The following is a 13278-nucleotide window of genomic DNA, read 5'->3' on the forward strand; positions in this document are numbered from 1 at the left end:
ACATGCCCCCCTCACAGATTAACCCCCCCATGTCCCCAGAATACACCACATGCCCCCCTCACAGATTAACCCCCCCCATGTCCCCAGAATACACCACATGCCCCCTCCCTTCACAGATCTGTAACCTGCCTCCTCATGTATGCGCTCCTATGGACTCTAGCTCTGCAGCACATCCAGGCGCACACAGCTCCTCCTCCTTCACAAGCTCCTGCAGTCTGGGTTTATAAGCACTTCCCACACTTGACCATGTGACCATGAAGGAGCATGTGACCAGTGACGTCACAGACCTCGTTCTAACAACTCCACTCTAGCATCTACCAAAGAGGAAGTTCTGCTGGAAACGTCCTGTAAAGAGGCTTTGATGTCCGGACAGCGGGAGGGAGAGCCCCGGCATGAGGAGCAGGTACCGGGGAGCCGGGGGCCGCAGGCAGTAGTGCAGTGTATGATGTCTGTCACAGCTGGGGCTTCAGTAGTGCAGTGTATGATGTCTGTCACAGCTGATGCTTCAGTAGTGCAGTCTATAATGTTTGGTTGTTAATGTTTCAGTAGTGCAGTGTATGATGTCTGTGGCAGCTGATGCTTCAGTAGTGGAGTGTGTGATATCTGGCAGCTGGTGCTTCAGTAGTGCAGTGTGTGATGCCTGTGGCAGTTGATGCTTCAGTAGTGCAGTGTATGATGTCTGTCACAGCTGAAGCTTCAGTAGTGCAGTGTATGATGTCTGTCACAGCTGAGGCTTCAGTAGTGCAGTGTGTGATGTCTGTGGCAGCTGATGCTTCAGTAGTGCAGTGTGTGATGTCTGTCGCAGCTGATGCTTCAGTAGTGCATTGTATGATGTCTGTCACAGCTGATGCTTCAGTAGTGCAGTGTATGATGTCTGTCACAGCTGGTGCTTCAGTAGTGCAGTGTGTGATGTCTGTCGCAGCTGATGCTTCAGTAGTGCAGTGTGTGATGTCTGTCGCAGCTGATGCTTCAGTAGTGCAGTGTGTGATGTCTGTCGCAGCTGATGCTTCAGTAGTGCAGTGTATGATGCCTGTCGCGGCTGATGCTTCAGTAGTGCAGTGTATGATGCCTGTGGCGGCGGATGCTTCAGTAGTGCAGTGTATGATGCCTGTGGCGGCGGATGCTTCAGTAGTGCAGTGTATGATGCCTGTGGCGGCGGATGCTTCAGTAGTGCAGTGTATGATGTCTGTGGCGGCGGATGCTTCAGTAGTGCAGTGTATGATGTCTGTGGCGGCGGATGCTTCAGTAGTGCAGTGTATGATGTCTGTGGCGGCGGATGCTTCAGTAGTGCAGTGTATGATGTCTGTGGCGGCGGATGCTTCAGTAGTGCAGTGTATGATGTCTGTGGCGGCGGATGCTTCAGTAGTGCAGTGTATGATGTCTGTGGCGGCGGATGCTTCAGTAGTGCAGTGTATGATGTCTGTGGCGGCGGATGCTTCAGTAGTGCAGTGTATGATGTCTGTGGCGGCGGATGCTTCAGTAGTGCAGTGTATGATGTCTGTGGCGGCGGATGCTTCAGTAGTGCAGTGTATGATGTCTGTGGCGGCGGATGCTTCAGTAGTGCAGTGTATGATGTCTGTGGCGGCGGATGCTTCAGTAGTGCAGTGTGTGATGTCTGTGGCGGCGGCTGCTTCAGTAGTGCAGTGTGTGATGTCTGTCACAGCTGGTGCTTCAGTAGTGCAGTGTATGATGTCTGTGGCGGCGGATGCTTCAGTAGTGCAGTGTATGATGTCTGTGGCGGCGGCTGCTTCAGTAGTGCAGTGTATGATGTCTGTCACGGCTGATGCTTCAGTAGTGCAGTGTATGACTGCGTCAATAGTCAATGGGGATGGAGCGGCGGTCCGGCGGCACTGCGAAATAGCGGAAGGACGGATCCGACAGGGTGAACAGCCTGTCGGATCCATCCTGCCGCAAGCGTGAAAGTAGCCTAAGGGCTCATGCACTGGACAGTCTGCCCTCCGAGACATAGAGTCCGTGACCAGGCCATATGTCCCGGAGCGGCATACATCGGGCACATGGGAGCGCACAGGCTACTATCATATGAGTGCAGGACAATAAGCTCCGCGGGCGGCCCGGTGCGCAGAGCATCATTGTAACCTATGTGCGCTCCCGTGTACCTGATGTATGCCGCTCCGGGACATATGGCCCACTAACGGATTCTATGTCTCGGAGGGCAGACTGTTCAGTGCATGAGCCCTAAGAATGCGCACACAGCGCCGCACACGTCATGGCGGTCAGAAGACGGGGATGCAGAGAAAACATCAGTAATAAAACACAGAAAACCTGTATAAATGTGGTGTCGCTGTAATCGCACCGACCGGAGGAGGAGGGGAACCGGCAGGAAACGCTGGACCGCAAAACCCAGAAAACTGGCCGAATTGTGTGGGGTTTTTGTTTTTTTTATCCCCCCAGTTGGAATTTTCCCGCTTCCCACTACATTGTATAGAACCGTAAATGGCGCCATTACAAAGTACAACTGGTCCCACAAATAACAAGTCCTCGTCCGGCGATGTTAACGTCCTCGTCATCTATGTTAATGGAAAATAAAGAAGTTCTGGCTCCGGGAAGGCTGGGAGTAAAAAATAAAAATGGAAAATTTCCCTTTTATGGAGGGGTTAAAAGTCAGAAAATTCCTGTTGGGGTCCATTCACACGTCCGTAGTGTATTGCGGATCCGCAGTACACCCGGCCAGCACCCCCATAGAACTGCCTATTCTTGTCCACAATTGCGGACAAGAATAGGATATGTTCTATATTTTTTCTGGAGCTGCGGACCGGAAGATCGGGGGTGCGCTCCGGAAATGTGGATGCAATTTGCGGAACGGTTGCGGATGTGTGAATGGACCCTTAAAATGTAAAATCCGTAGAATCCAATGTTACTTGTTCACAGTTGCTGCTTCCAGCTTTTTAAATACCATGTGACTATAAACGACCAATCAGAGAGGAGGTTCCCCATGGTCCGCTCCATGACTACTTGCCCATCATCCCTATCACACTGGGGATCCCTCTGGAAGCAGCGTCTCCCTCCCCGTGTGCCGCCGCTGCCACCAATGAGGAGAGAGAGGGGCGGGCGCACTGCGCCACCAATGACAGGAGGACTTTAAGTTAGCACCCAGAAGGAACGCCCAGGACAGAAGCTGATGTCTCTGCCCCATCGCTCGGCCGAACGGAGCGGCGCCCAGGAATAATAGTAAGTGCTGGGACATCCCTGGGCGCCGCTCTGTGTAGCCTGCTGATTAACAAAGTCCGAACCCATAGAAGGTTGTCTTTAACTTTTAATTCAGGAGGCGCGTGCCGGCATCCGACCTGTGACAGGGAGCTGCGATCAGCGGCAGTTAACCCCTCAGTGCGGCACCTGAGGGGTTAACTGCCGCTGATCTGCTGTCAGTACCCGCATCCTGTAATTAAAGATTGATTATCATTTGTGGTGACGTGCGCCCACCCCCCTCAACCCCCCCAGTATTAAAATCATTGGTGGCAGTGGCCACAGGGTCCTCTCCCCCTCATTGGTGGTCCAGTGGCAGCTTCTGATCGGAGCCCCAGCAGTGTAATCCTGGGGCTCCGATCGGTTACCATGGCAGCCAGGATGCTACTGAAGCCCTGGCTGCCATGGTAACGTCCCTGCTGCTGTGTGCACAGGGAGAGTGTGAGGTCCTATTCACCCTGATAGAGATCTATTGGGGTGAATAGGACAAGGGATGAAAAGATCCCAGGTTCTGGCCCCTATGGGGGGAAATGGTTATTAAATAAAAAGTGTAAAAAAATAAATAAAACACACCAAGTATAAATCACCCCCTTTCCCAATTTTGCATATAAAATATGTAATCAATAAATATATCACATATCGCCACGTCCAAAAAGTCCAAACTATTAAAATATTTTTAAAAATCTATGCGGTGAACGCCAGAAAAGAAACAAAATTAAAACTGCGCGATTCGCCATTTTTTAAAATGCGGAATCCACATGGCTTTTTGAGTGTTGTTGTTTTTTTTTAACGTGGTATCGAGTATCGCAATACTTTTTTATGGTATCGAAATCGAAAAAAAAATGTTGGTATCGCAACAACTCTACCATGTCCCTCCGATTAACGGCCTTCACCGGACCCCCCCTCTTCCTTATCTCTCACCAGGTCCGGCCCTTAGGCGACTTTCACACGGGCGAGATTTCCGTGCGGGTGCAATGCATGAGGTGAACTGAATCCGGACCCGTTCACTTCAATAGGGCTGTGCACATGAGCGGTGATTTTCACACATCACTTGTGCGTTGTGTGGAAATCGCAGCATGCTCCTCTTTGTGCGTTTTTCAAGCAACGCAGGCCTCATAGAAGTGAATGGGGCTGCGTGAAAATTGCAAGCAAGTGCGGATACAGTGCGAATTTCACGCATGGTTGCTAAGGAGACGATCGGGATGAGTTACCTGGGACCCCATTTACTTTATTATTTTCTCTTATAACATGGTTATAATGAAAAATAATAGTATTCTGAATACAGAATTCTCAGGAAAAGGTCCATTGTGGGGTTAAAAAAAAATATAATTTAACTTACCTCATCCACTTGATCGCACAGCCGGGCTCGTCTTCTTTCTTCTTCTTCTTCTTCTTACAGGGCCTGGCTGGAAAAGGACCTTCGGTGACAACACCTAAGGTCCTTTTGCAGGTCCTGAAAGAAGAAGCAAGAAGAGGACGCTTCAATCTACAGTTTACTAAGCATTCTGTGTCATGGTTTGAATCTCTGTGACTATGGCCACGCCCATCTGCCTCCCAGCCAAGCTTTTGAACTAATCTCTGCTTACCTCATTTGCATAGCCAATCAGAGGGGGTTTTACAATTTACCAATTGAAAGAGGTGTTCCAACTGTCAATATAAATATATGTGATGCATTCAATAAAGAATTGTCAGTTTGAACTCACATACGGCCTGACTGGTGTTAGTTCTGTGAGAATTAAAACGACACGAGCGGTCGTTTGAGGCCGGATCATCAACGGTGGAACCAGCAGATATTGTGGTCACATCAGGGAGTGCCGTGAGAGCAGACTAGAGCCAGCAGGGGCTCGTTACATTGGTGGCAGCGGTGGGATTGGCTCTCCAGTTACTGGGACGCTCCAAATCACAACTAGGAATGACCAGCTACCCAGCCTGCAGGAGAGACACGCTGAAAGATTTACTTGAGAGCCGAGGAGGGACCGCTGGGACAAAGAACAAGGCCACCTTGATCAGTGAGTTAGCTGAGATGGATCAGAGCGATGGTGATGCTGGACCTCGGTCCGTGGAAGCCCTGTTTCAGCAACGAGTTAGAATTCGGTTGGCATTATATGGTGCCAACCCATCCGAGACCGCCATACAGAATGCCATCAGAGACATCCAGCTGCAGGATGAGCGGCAAGAGAGAGAACTAGACCGACAAGAGAGAGAATGTGAGCGACAACATGAGTGGAAATGGCGGAAATACGGCAAACAGAGACAGCACCTAGAGATACAGCACCTGTCCGTAAGTTGCCCTTTCGCACATTCAAATTATTTAAGGAAGGATAGGAGGAAATAGAAGAGTTCCTCCAGGACTTTGAGAGACTGTGCCAGATACATAAAGTGCCGTCCCAAGATCGGGTCGCCTTACTGGCGAGTAACCTAACTGGCAAAGCTGTGAAAGCGTATCGGGCCATGGAGGATGAGGACGCCATGGATTATGACCTGGTAAAAGAAGCCCTGCTAGCCCGATTTGCCATTACCCCCTGAAGCCAGCTGGATTAAGTTTTGAGAATCCCGGAAACAAGGCAACCTAACCTACGTGGAGTGGGCACATTGTCTGCAGCGGAACCTCAAGGGCTGGTTCCAGGGAAGCCATGCTCATACCATAGAGGACATACCCCAGCTAGTTCTCTTAGAACAGTTCTTTGACCACACCCCTCCAAAATATGGGATTGGGTGCGAGATAGGCGGCCACAGATGGTACAGCAAGCAGCTACTTTGGCCGATGAATATCTGGACTCTCGGAGATCCATTGGAGGCCAGCGCTATCCACTACCGCGGCCCAGTGTACCGACCTCGAGCCCAACTCCAGTATCTCAGTGGGCTGCCTCTAGACCCTTAGCCCAATCAAAACCTTCTACCGGGCCTAAGTGCTATACATGTAATCAGATGGGTCATCTGGAGCATTATTGCCCTAACCGATCCCGAGGTACCAAGAGACTGCCCAGTTATCCAGGTCGGCGACTTGTTGCCTCCAGAACGAGGCCAACCCTCTAGATGTTCAGGAAGAGTTTGGTGAGCTGTTCAAGGCCGATACCGTCCAGGCCACAGCTGAAGATAATCAGCAGCACCATTGTCAGGCGGTATGGGTTAATGGGCAGCCGGCCCAGGGACTTCGTGATTCCGGGGCTACGATTACCCTTATTCAGCCTCACATAGTTCCTCAGTCGGCCCGAACCGGCCAGACTGTGGCAGTCAGGGTAGTAGGGGGCAACAGAGTTCACCTGGATTGGGGCTCAGGGAAGCGACAAGTGAGAGTAGGGATACTCCGTGAGTTACCCGCAGAAGTACTTTTGGGGAACGACTTGGGGCATTTGACTTCTTCATTTGCACTAGAGACCGCCATGGCCGTGACCACCCGACAACAAAGCCACCTACAAGGCAACTCCACTCCTATGGGGACCCAGGTAAGACCAAATCCTCCTACGTTACCCCGACTTGACAACCCCATGTCCTGGGATTCTCCTTCCGACGTTAGGCAAGAAAGCCGGAGAGACCCTACTTTAGCGTGCTATCGCGACAGGGCGGGCAAGGATCCAGGGGGGTTAGGGGAAGACAGAATAGAGTGGGAGGGAGGGCTTCTTTATCGTTACACTGAAGGGGTGGGCAACGGGAAGCGCGAGGGCCCCTACAAACAGCTAGTCGTACCCCCAGAAGTACAGACGGGAGCTATTGAGGCTGGCTCACGACATCCCCTTGGCCGGACATTTAGGGATAGCTAAGACCCGGAGTCAGTTGTCTCGTGCTTTCTCCTGGCCTAGGTTACATGCAGAGGTACAAGAATACTGCCGGACCTGTGAGACTTGCCAGAGAGTAGGAAAGGCGGGGGATCATCCAAAAGCCTCTCTGCACCCCATGCCGATAATTAGGGAACCCTTTAGCCGGTTAGCAGTAGACATTATTGGCCCACTGGCCCGCCCCAGTGCCACTGGGAAGAAGTATATTCTTACAGTGGTGGATTACGCCACCCGCTACCCGGAAGCTATTCCCCTATCTAATATCCAGGCTGACGCGGTAGCTGATGCCTTACTGCGGGTGTTTACTAGGGTAGGATTTCCCCAGGAGATATTGTCTGATCAAGGAAATAGGTTCACCGCTGAGCTGACCCAGAGTAGGAAGGATTGGGAAAAATATATTTTCCCCACCTACTGTTCGCATACAGGGAGGTACCTCAAGAGTCCACAGGGTTTTCACCATTTGAGCTGTTGTATGGGCGAAGGGTTAGGGGACCCTTAGACTTAGTGAGGGCCCAGTGGGAAGGGGGAGAGGATCCTGAAGGCCTCCCCATCCTTAGTTACGTCTTGGAACTCAGAGATCGACTGCGGGAACTTACCGAGCTAGTCCATGAGAATATGCAATCAGCCTAGAGTCAGCAGAAGGTTTGGTATGATCGATCTGCTCGGAATCGCACTTTTTGTGTCGGACAGAAGGTCCTAGTACTAAAACCCTTGAAGCAAAATAAATTACAGGCCTCCTGGCAGGGCCCCTATCAGATGGTAAAACAGCTGTGCGACACCACCTACGTGGTCGCCAGCTGTGCAGACACAAGAATTAAGAGGACATTCCACATCAATATGATGAAGGCCTATTACGAGAGGGCTGAGGCAGTAGCCGCCATATGCGCTCCTGCCACCGGGGACTCTGAATACCTGCCGATGCTGGAGCTTCTTGCAATCAGTAACCGTTCTGGGGGGGTGGTAGATGTTCAGTTAGGAGATGGGTTAGGACCCCAGGAACAAGAACAGGTCAGGGAATTACTCCAGGACCGGAAAGAGATGTTCTCAACACTCCCTGTATACACTCACTTGGCAGTGCACAAGGTGGAGACCCTCGGGCAGAAGCCCCTGAGACAATCAGCCTATAGGATTCCCGGAGCTGTGCAAGAAGGGATGAGAGCAGAGATTAGGGAGATGCTTGAGTTAGGGGTGATCGAACCATCAGCAAGCCCCTGGGCTTCCCCTGTAGTATTAGTCCCAAAACAGGATGGCACGACCCCGATTTTGTGTGGACTATAGGCGACTTAATGACTGTACTGTGACAGATGCCTACCCCATGCCCCAAATGGACAAATTGTTGGACAAAATAGCTCAGGGACATTATCTGACGACTATTGACCTGTGTAAGGGTTACTGGCAGATTCCCCTGGAGGCGGACGCCATTCCAAAGTCAGCCTTCATCACCCCGTTTGGCCTTTTACCAGTTCCGGGTAATGCCATTCGGGATGAAAATGCTCCGGCTACCTTCCAACGAATGATAGATCAACTCCTTAGTGGTCTTCAGGATTTTGCATGCGCATATCTTGATGACATCGCAATCTATAGCCAGACATGGGAGGAGCATCTCAGACACCTGGGCATAGTGCTAGACAGAATCAGAGTTGCAGGCCGGACCCTGAAGCCAGACAAGTGTAATATCGGGATGTCTGAGGTACAATATTTGGGACATAAAGTGGGATGTGGGAAGCAGAGGCCGGAGCCTGCAAAAATCGAGGCCATCCTAAACTGGCCGGTTCCCAGAACCAAGGCCCAAGTACTTGCATTTTTAGGGACAGCCGGGTACTACAGAAAGTTTGTACCTCACTATAGTGACATAGCCAAACCACTGACGGACCTGACCAAAAAGAATCTCCCTAGACAGGTCCTGTGGTCCCCGGAGTGCGAAACGGCATTTCAACAGTTGAAAACCACCCTAACACAAGCTCCCATACTGGCGGCACCCGATCCTAACAAACACTTTGTCGTACATACAGACGCCGCCATGTTCGGACTGGGAGCCGTACTAAGTCAAGTTGGCGACGATGGGAAGGAGCACCCGGTGACGTATCTCAGCCACAAGTTGTTACCCCGTGAAGTTGGATATGCTGCCATGGAAAAAGAATGTTTGGCTTTAGTCTGGGCTTTAAAGAAATTGCAGCCCTACGTGTATGGACGCTCTTTTACCGTCATGACGGACCACAATCCCTTGATATGACTAAACCGGGTGGAGGGAGAGAATGGCCGATTACTAAGGTGGAGCCTGGCTTTGCAACCCTACAATTTCACCATATAATATCGGCCAGGGCCTCAAAACGGGAATGCGGATGGATTATCCTATACCTGGAATCTTAAGACTACTTTTCCAACATCTTCGAGTTGACCCGGTGAGGGTCCCACTGTGGCTGTTGGACTGTTTCCCAGGAGGGGGGGTAATGTCATGGTTTGAATCTCTGTGACAATGGCCACACCCATCTGCCTCCCAGCCAAGCTCTTGAACTAATCTCTGCTTGCCTCATTTGCATAGCCAATCAGAGGGGGTTTTACAATTTACCAATTGAAAGAGGTGTTCCAACTGTCAATATAAATATATGTGATGCATTCAATAAAGAATTGTCAGTTTGAACTCACATACGGCCTGACTGGTGTTAGTTCTGTGAGAATTAAAATGACACGAGCGGTCGTTTGAGGCCGGATCATCAACGGCGGAACCAGCAGATATTGTGGTCACATCAGGCAGTACCACAGTCAGTTTTTTATCACGCGTGTGCAAAACGCCTTGCACCGGTGCGATAAAAACTGAACATCAACACAATCGCAGTCAAAAATGACTGCAGTTGCGTGTCGCACAGTTTTCCTGCAATGCACACGCAACGCATCTGGAGCAAATCCGAAACGCCTGTGTGAAAGAGGCCTTAGGGATCCCGCCCAGGCTGGAGATGCAGAGCCACGCGCTGCTTTTCTAGACCCCTCTTCATATTCCATCTTCTCGTGTCCTGGTTTGTAACTTGCGCAGGGCGTGTCCCAAATGCTGCAGACCACGTGGGACTCCGCACAGTACACACCTACGTGGTCACAGGTTATAGTTCCCCTCACTGTCCAGTCAGTCCTGCAGATACAGCTCAGGCAGTTCTAACGTTCCGCTCCTTCCGGTGCAGCCTCCATGTGAATGATGAACCTGATCTGGTCTCGAGCTGCTGGGAACAATTTATTATGGAAATTGGGGCCTTCGAAAAAACAGTCTGGCTCCGGCCCCAGAATCGGGTCGTTCGTCAATATTTGACCTGAACTAGAGATGAATTGGATCAGGAAGGAAGAACATAAATCTTCTTCCTGTCCCTCCATGACCGGTCCGGCCGCCATCACCGGCGTCTTCCCTCCTTGTCTCCGGTTCACCCATAAGACTTCCTCCGGGTGAACTGGACATTCCTGTAGACCCTCTTATAAAGTAGTGGTGTCAAAGGGGTTTTCTGGAATTATCAGGATAGGTCATGAGATCGGGGGGCTCCTACTCCCGGGACCCCACCGATCAGCTGTATGAAGAGGCTGCTGCGCTCGGTGACCTCTTACGCCTCTTCCAAGGCCATGTGATGTCACCTTCACCGGTCACAGCTGCGATATCAAGCACAACCACTTTACTAAAGACGGTGCTTGGTGACCTGCGAGAAGACTGCAGCGCTCACCGGCGAGCCACGGTCTCCTCAAACAGCTGATTGGTCGGGTGTATCACCACTTCAGCCAGGGATTGTATGTAGGGGTCGTGTGAGGGTGCACCATACTTTACACTGCTGTGACCTCAAACATTGGGGGAACTGCCCCGACGAGATCTTTTAGTCATCAGTCCAGACAATAGAGAGAAGACCTCATCTCCTCTGATTTCTCCCAAATGTCCCTCATCATCTCCGGTCATTATAAGCATTTCTATGGGATTTCATGTGGATTCTACATTGACTCCTCTTCTTCCATTCAGGTTCCTGTGATATAGGATTGTCCGATGACATCATCAGTACCAGATAATGGATGGGGACGGGGACAAGATGGCGGAGAGGATATTAAATCTTACCCTAGAGATACTCTTCCTGCTTACTGGAGAGGTGAGAGGTTCTGATGATGTCACATTACACCATTATCTATGGTAATTACAGGGGATGTGACTGGAGAGGTGAGAGGTTCTGATGATGTCACATTACACCATTATCTATGGTAATTACAGGTGGACATGGCTGTAGAAGTGATGGACTCTGGAATGTACATGGTGACATTTTATTATTATGTCTTCAATGAACAGGATTACTCCACGGTGAAGAAGACCTCTAGTAATCTGATACATGAGAAGAACAATGAGAAGATCCTAGAAGTCGTCCACAAGATGATGGAGCTGCTGACTGGAGAGGTGACACCGCCGGGAATGCGGGGACATTATACAGTCACAGCACTAGAGGGGTCTGGGTGATGACGGTGTCATTGTGTTGTCAGGTTCCTATAAGGTGTCAGGATGTCGCTGTCTATTTCTCCATTGAGTAGTGGGAGTATTTAGAAGGACACAAGGGTCTGTACAAGGAGGTCAAGATGGAGGAGGACCAGCCGCTCACATCTCCAGGTAACAGACAGGACTAAATACCAATGTCCTGGAATTCTCTGTCTGTAAAGTCTGAGTCCAGTCTCTGTGTCTCCTGCAGAGAGATCCAGTCAGAGGACAACACCAGAGAGATGTCCGCGTCCTCTCCTTCCACAGGATGGTCAGGTAACAGAGATTTTCCCTATCGCTGATCACTGCTGCGTCCAGATATTGGGGGGGGGGCACGAGGACTAAACAGCAACATAAAGAAATGTAACTGTCATGTGTATCACACACCCTAGGATTAGATACACAGCTCAGCAGACAGTATCACACAGGATAGGATTAGATACACAGCTCAGCAGACAGTATCACACAAGAGAAGCTGTGATCCAGGCTCAGCAGGCTGTATCTCACATGAGAGGCTTAGATACGGCTGTGCTGGTCGTTCCCAGTGTTTGGGGCTCTGGAGATGGTGAGGGAAGCACCTGTGGCCCTCAGTGATGTAAGGAGAGGAGCAGGAGCCATATCTGGGTGTACTAACATGGCCACCGGAGGTGTAGGGGCGGGGCTAGTGCTGACTGACCAGTGTGCTGGGCGGGGCCAGCCCTGTGACGTCACACCGCAAAGCATGCTGGGAGAGGAAAACTCCAGGAACCTGAGGGAAAGAGGAAGTTCTGCTGGAAACGTCCTGTAAAGAGGCTCTGATGTCCGGACAGCGGGAGGGAGAGCCCAGGCATGAGGAGCAGGGCTGGGGGGGTTCAGCTTTCTCAAATTATAAGAGTCATCATCCACATCCACAGATATCTCCCCCCCCCCCCATAACAGTGTCCCTGACAGTGTCCCTATTGTAAGACGGACCCGCCGTTCCTTATGTAAGTGACTAAGTGAGCTACTTGTGCAAAGTATATGTACTACTACTATCTAATAATTTATCACTAACTTAAAATACCCCAAATTGGGTCCTAAACTGAAAAATTTGGTCGCCAAATTTAAAATACATATAATTGCAATAAAAAAGACATGGAGGAGAATACAGCACCACATACCTGTTACATCCAGTGACATCTCCTGTCATGTAGACCTTCTCTTTCCTCTTCTCCTCCATTTGACCCAGACCGCCATGGCAAATTCCTTCAGCCGCATCTCGTCTCTAGTTTGTAACACAGACACCGTTAGATTTCTCAATTTTTCCATCAACCCCCCCATCCTGGTGTCCCCACAGTGTCATCCTGCTGCCACCCCCAATACTTTGCCCGTTGTGCCCCCCAATGCCCCAGGAACTATACTGCTGAAAAAATAGTGACCCTAATAGATATAATTGGGGTAATTTATCAAACTGGTGTAAAGTAGAACTGGATTTCCAAAAGAGCTGTCAAATATGAAAGGTGGAATCTGATTGGCTGCTATGGGCGACTAAGCCAGTTCTGCGTTACACCAGTTTGATAAATTACCCCAAATGTTCCTATAGTTTTCACAGCAGCTATAATGTCCCCTAGAGACCCCCAGTAATAATAACACCCTATATTGTGCTCCAGGCAATAATCCCTGTTTAGTGTCCCCAGAAATAATAGAATTCCCCCTACAATGCCTCCCCAATAGCAACACCCCCATATAGTAATTTCCACCACACTGCCCCCACATGGTAATCCCCCATAGTAATTTGCCCCCACACAGTAATTTCCCCCAAACTGCCCCATATAGTAGTTTGCCCCCACATAGTAA

General features: G+C 50.3%; 1 protein-coding gene across 13 annotated transcripts in view; it reads left to right on the forward strand.

Moving 5' to 3' along the window:
- Positions 1-300: 300 nt before the first annotated feature.
- Positions 301-13278, forward strand: part of LOC122937811 (zinc finger protein 569-like) — a 350216-nt gene continuing 337238 nt past the window's right edge. For 8 of the 13 annotated variants that reach the window (XM_044292901.1, XM_044292887.1, XM_044292892.1 and 5 more), the window contains exons 1-5: positions 301-403; positions 10966-11089; positions 11284-11388; positions 11472-11595; positions 11675-11739. In XM_044292901.1, the coding sequence (XP_044148836.1) occupies positions 11565-11595; positions 11675-11739 (96 nt within the window). In that variant the 5' untranslated portion in view covers positions 301-403; positions 10966-11089; positions 11284-11388; positions 11472-11564. The remainder of the gene's footprint in view (positions 404-10965; positions 11090-11283; positions 11389-11471; positions 11596-11674; positions 11740-13278) is intronic. The other 5 variants (XM_044292890.1, XM_044292889.1, XM_044292888.1 and 2 more) reach the window with 3 other exon arrangements.

The sequence above is a fragment of the Bufo gargarizans genome, chromosome 5, assembly GCF_014858855.1.
Source record: "Bufo gargarizans isolate SCDJY-AF-19 chromosome 5, ASM1485885v1, whole genome shotgun sequence".
Lineage (NCBI taxonomy): Eukaryota > Metazoa > Chordata > Amphibia > Anura > Bufonidae > Bufo > Bufo gargarizans.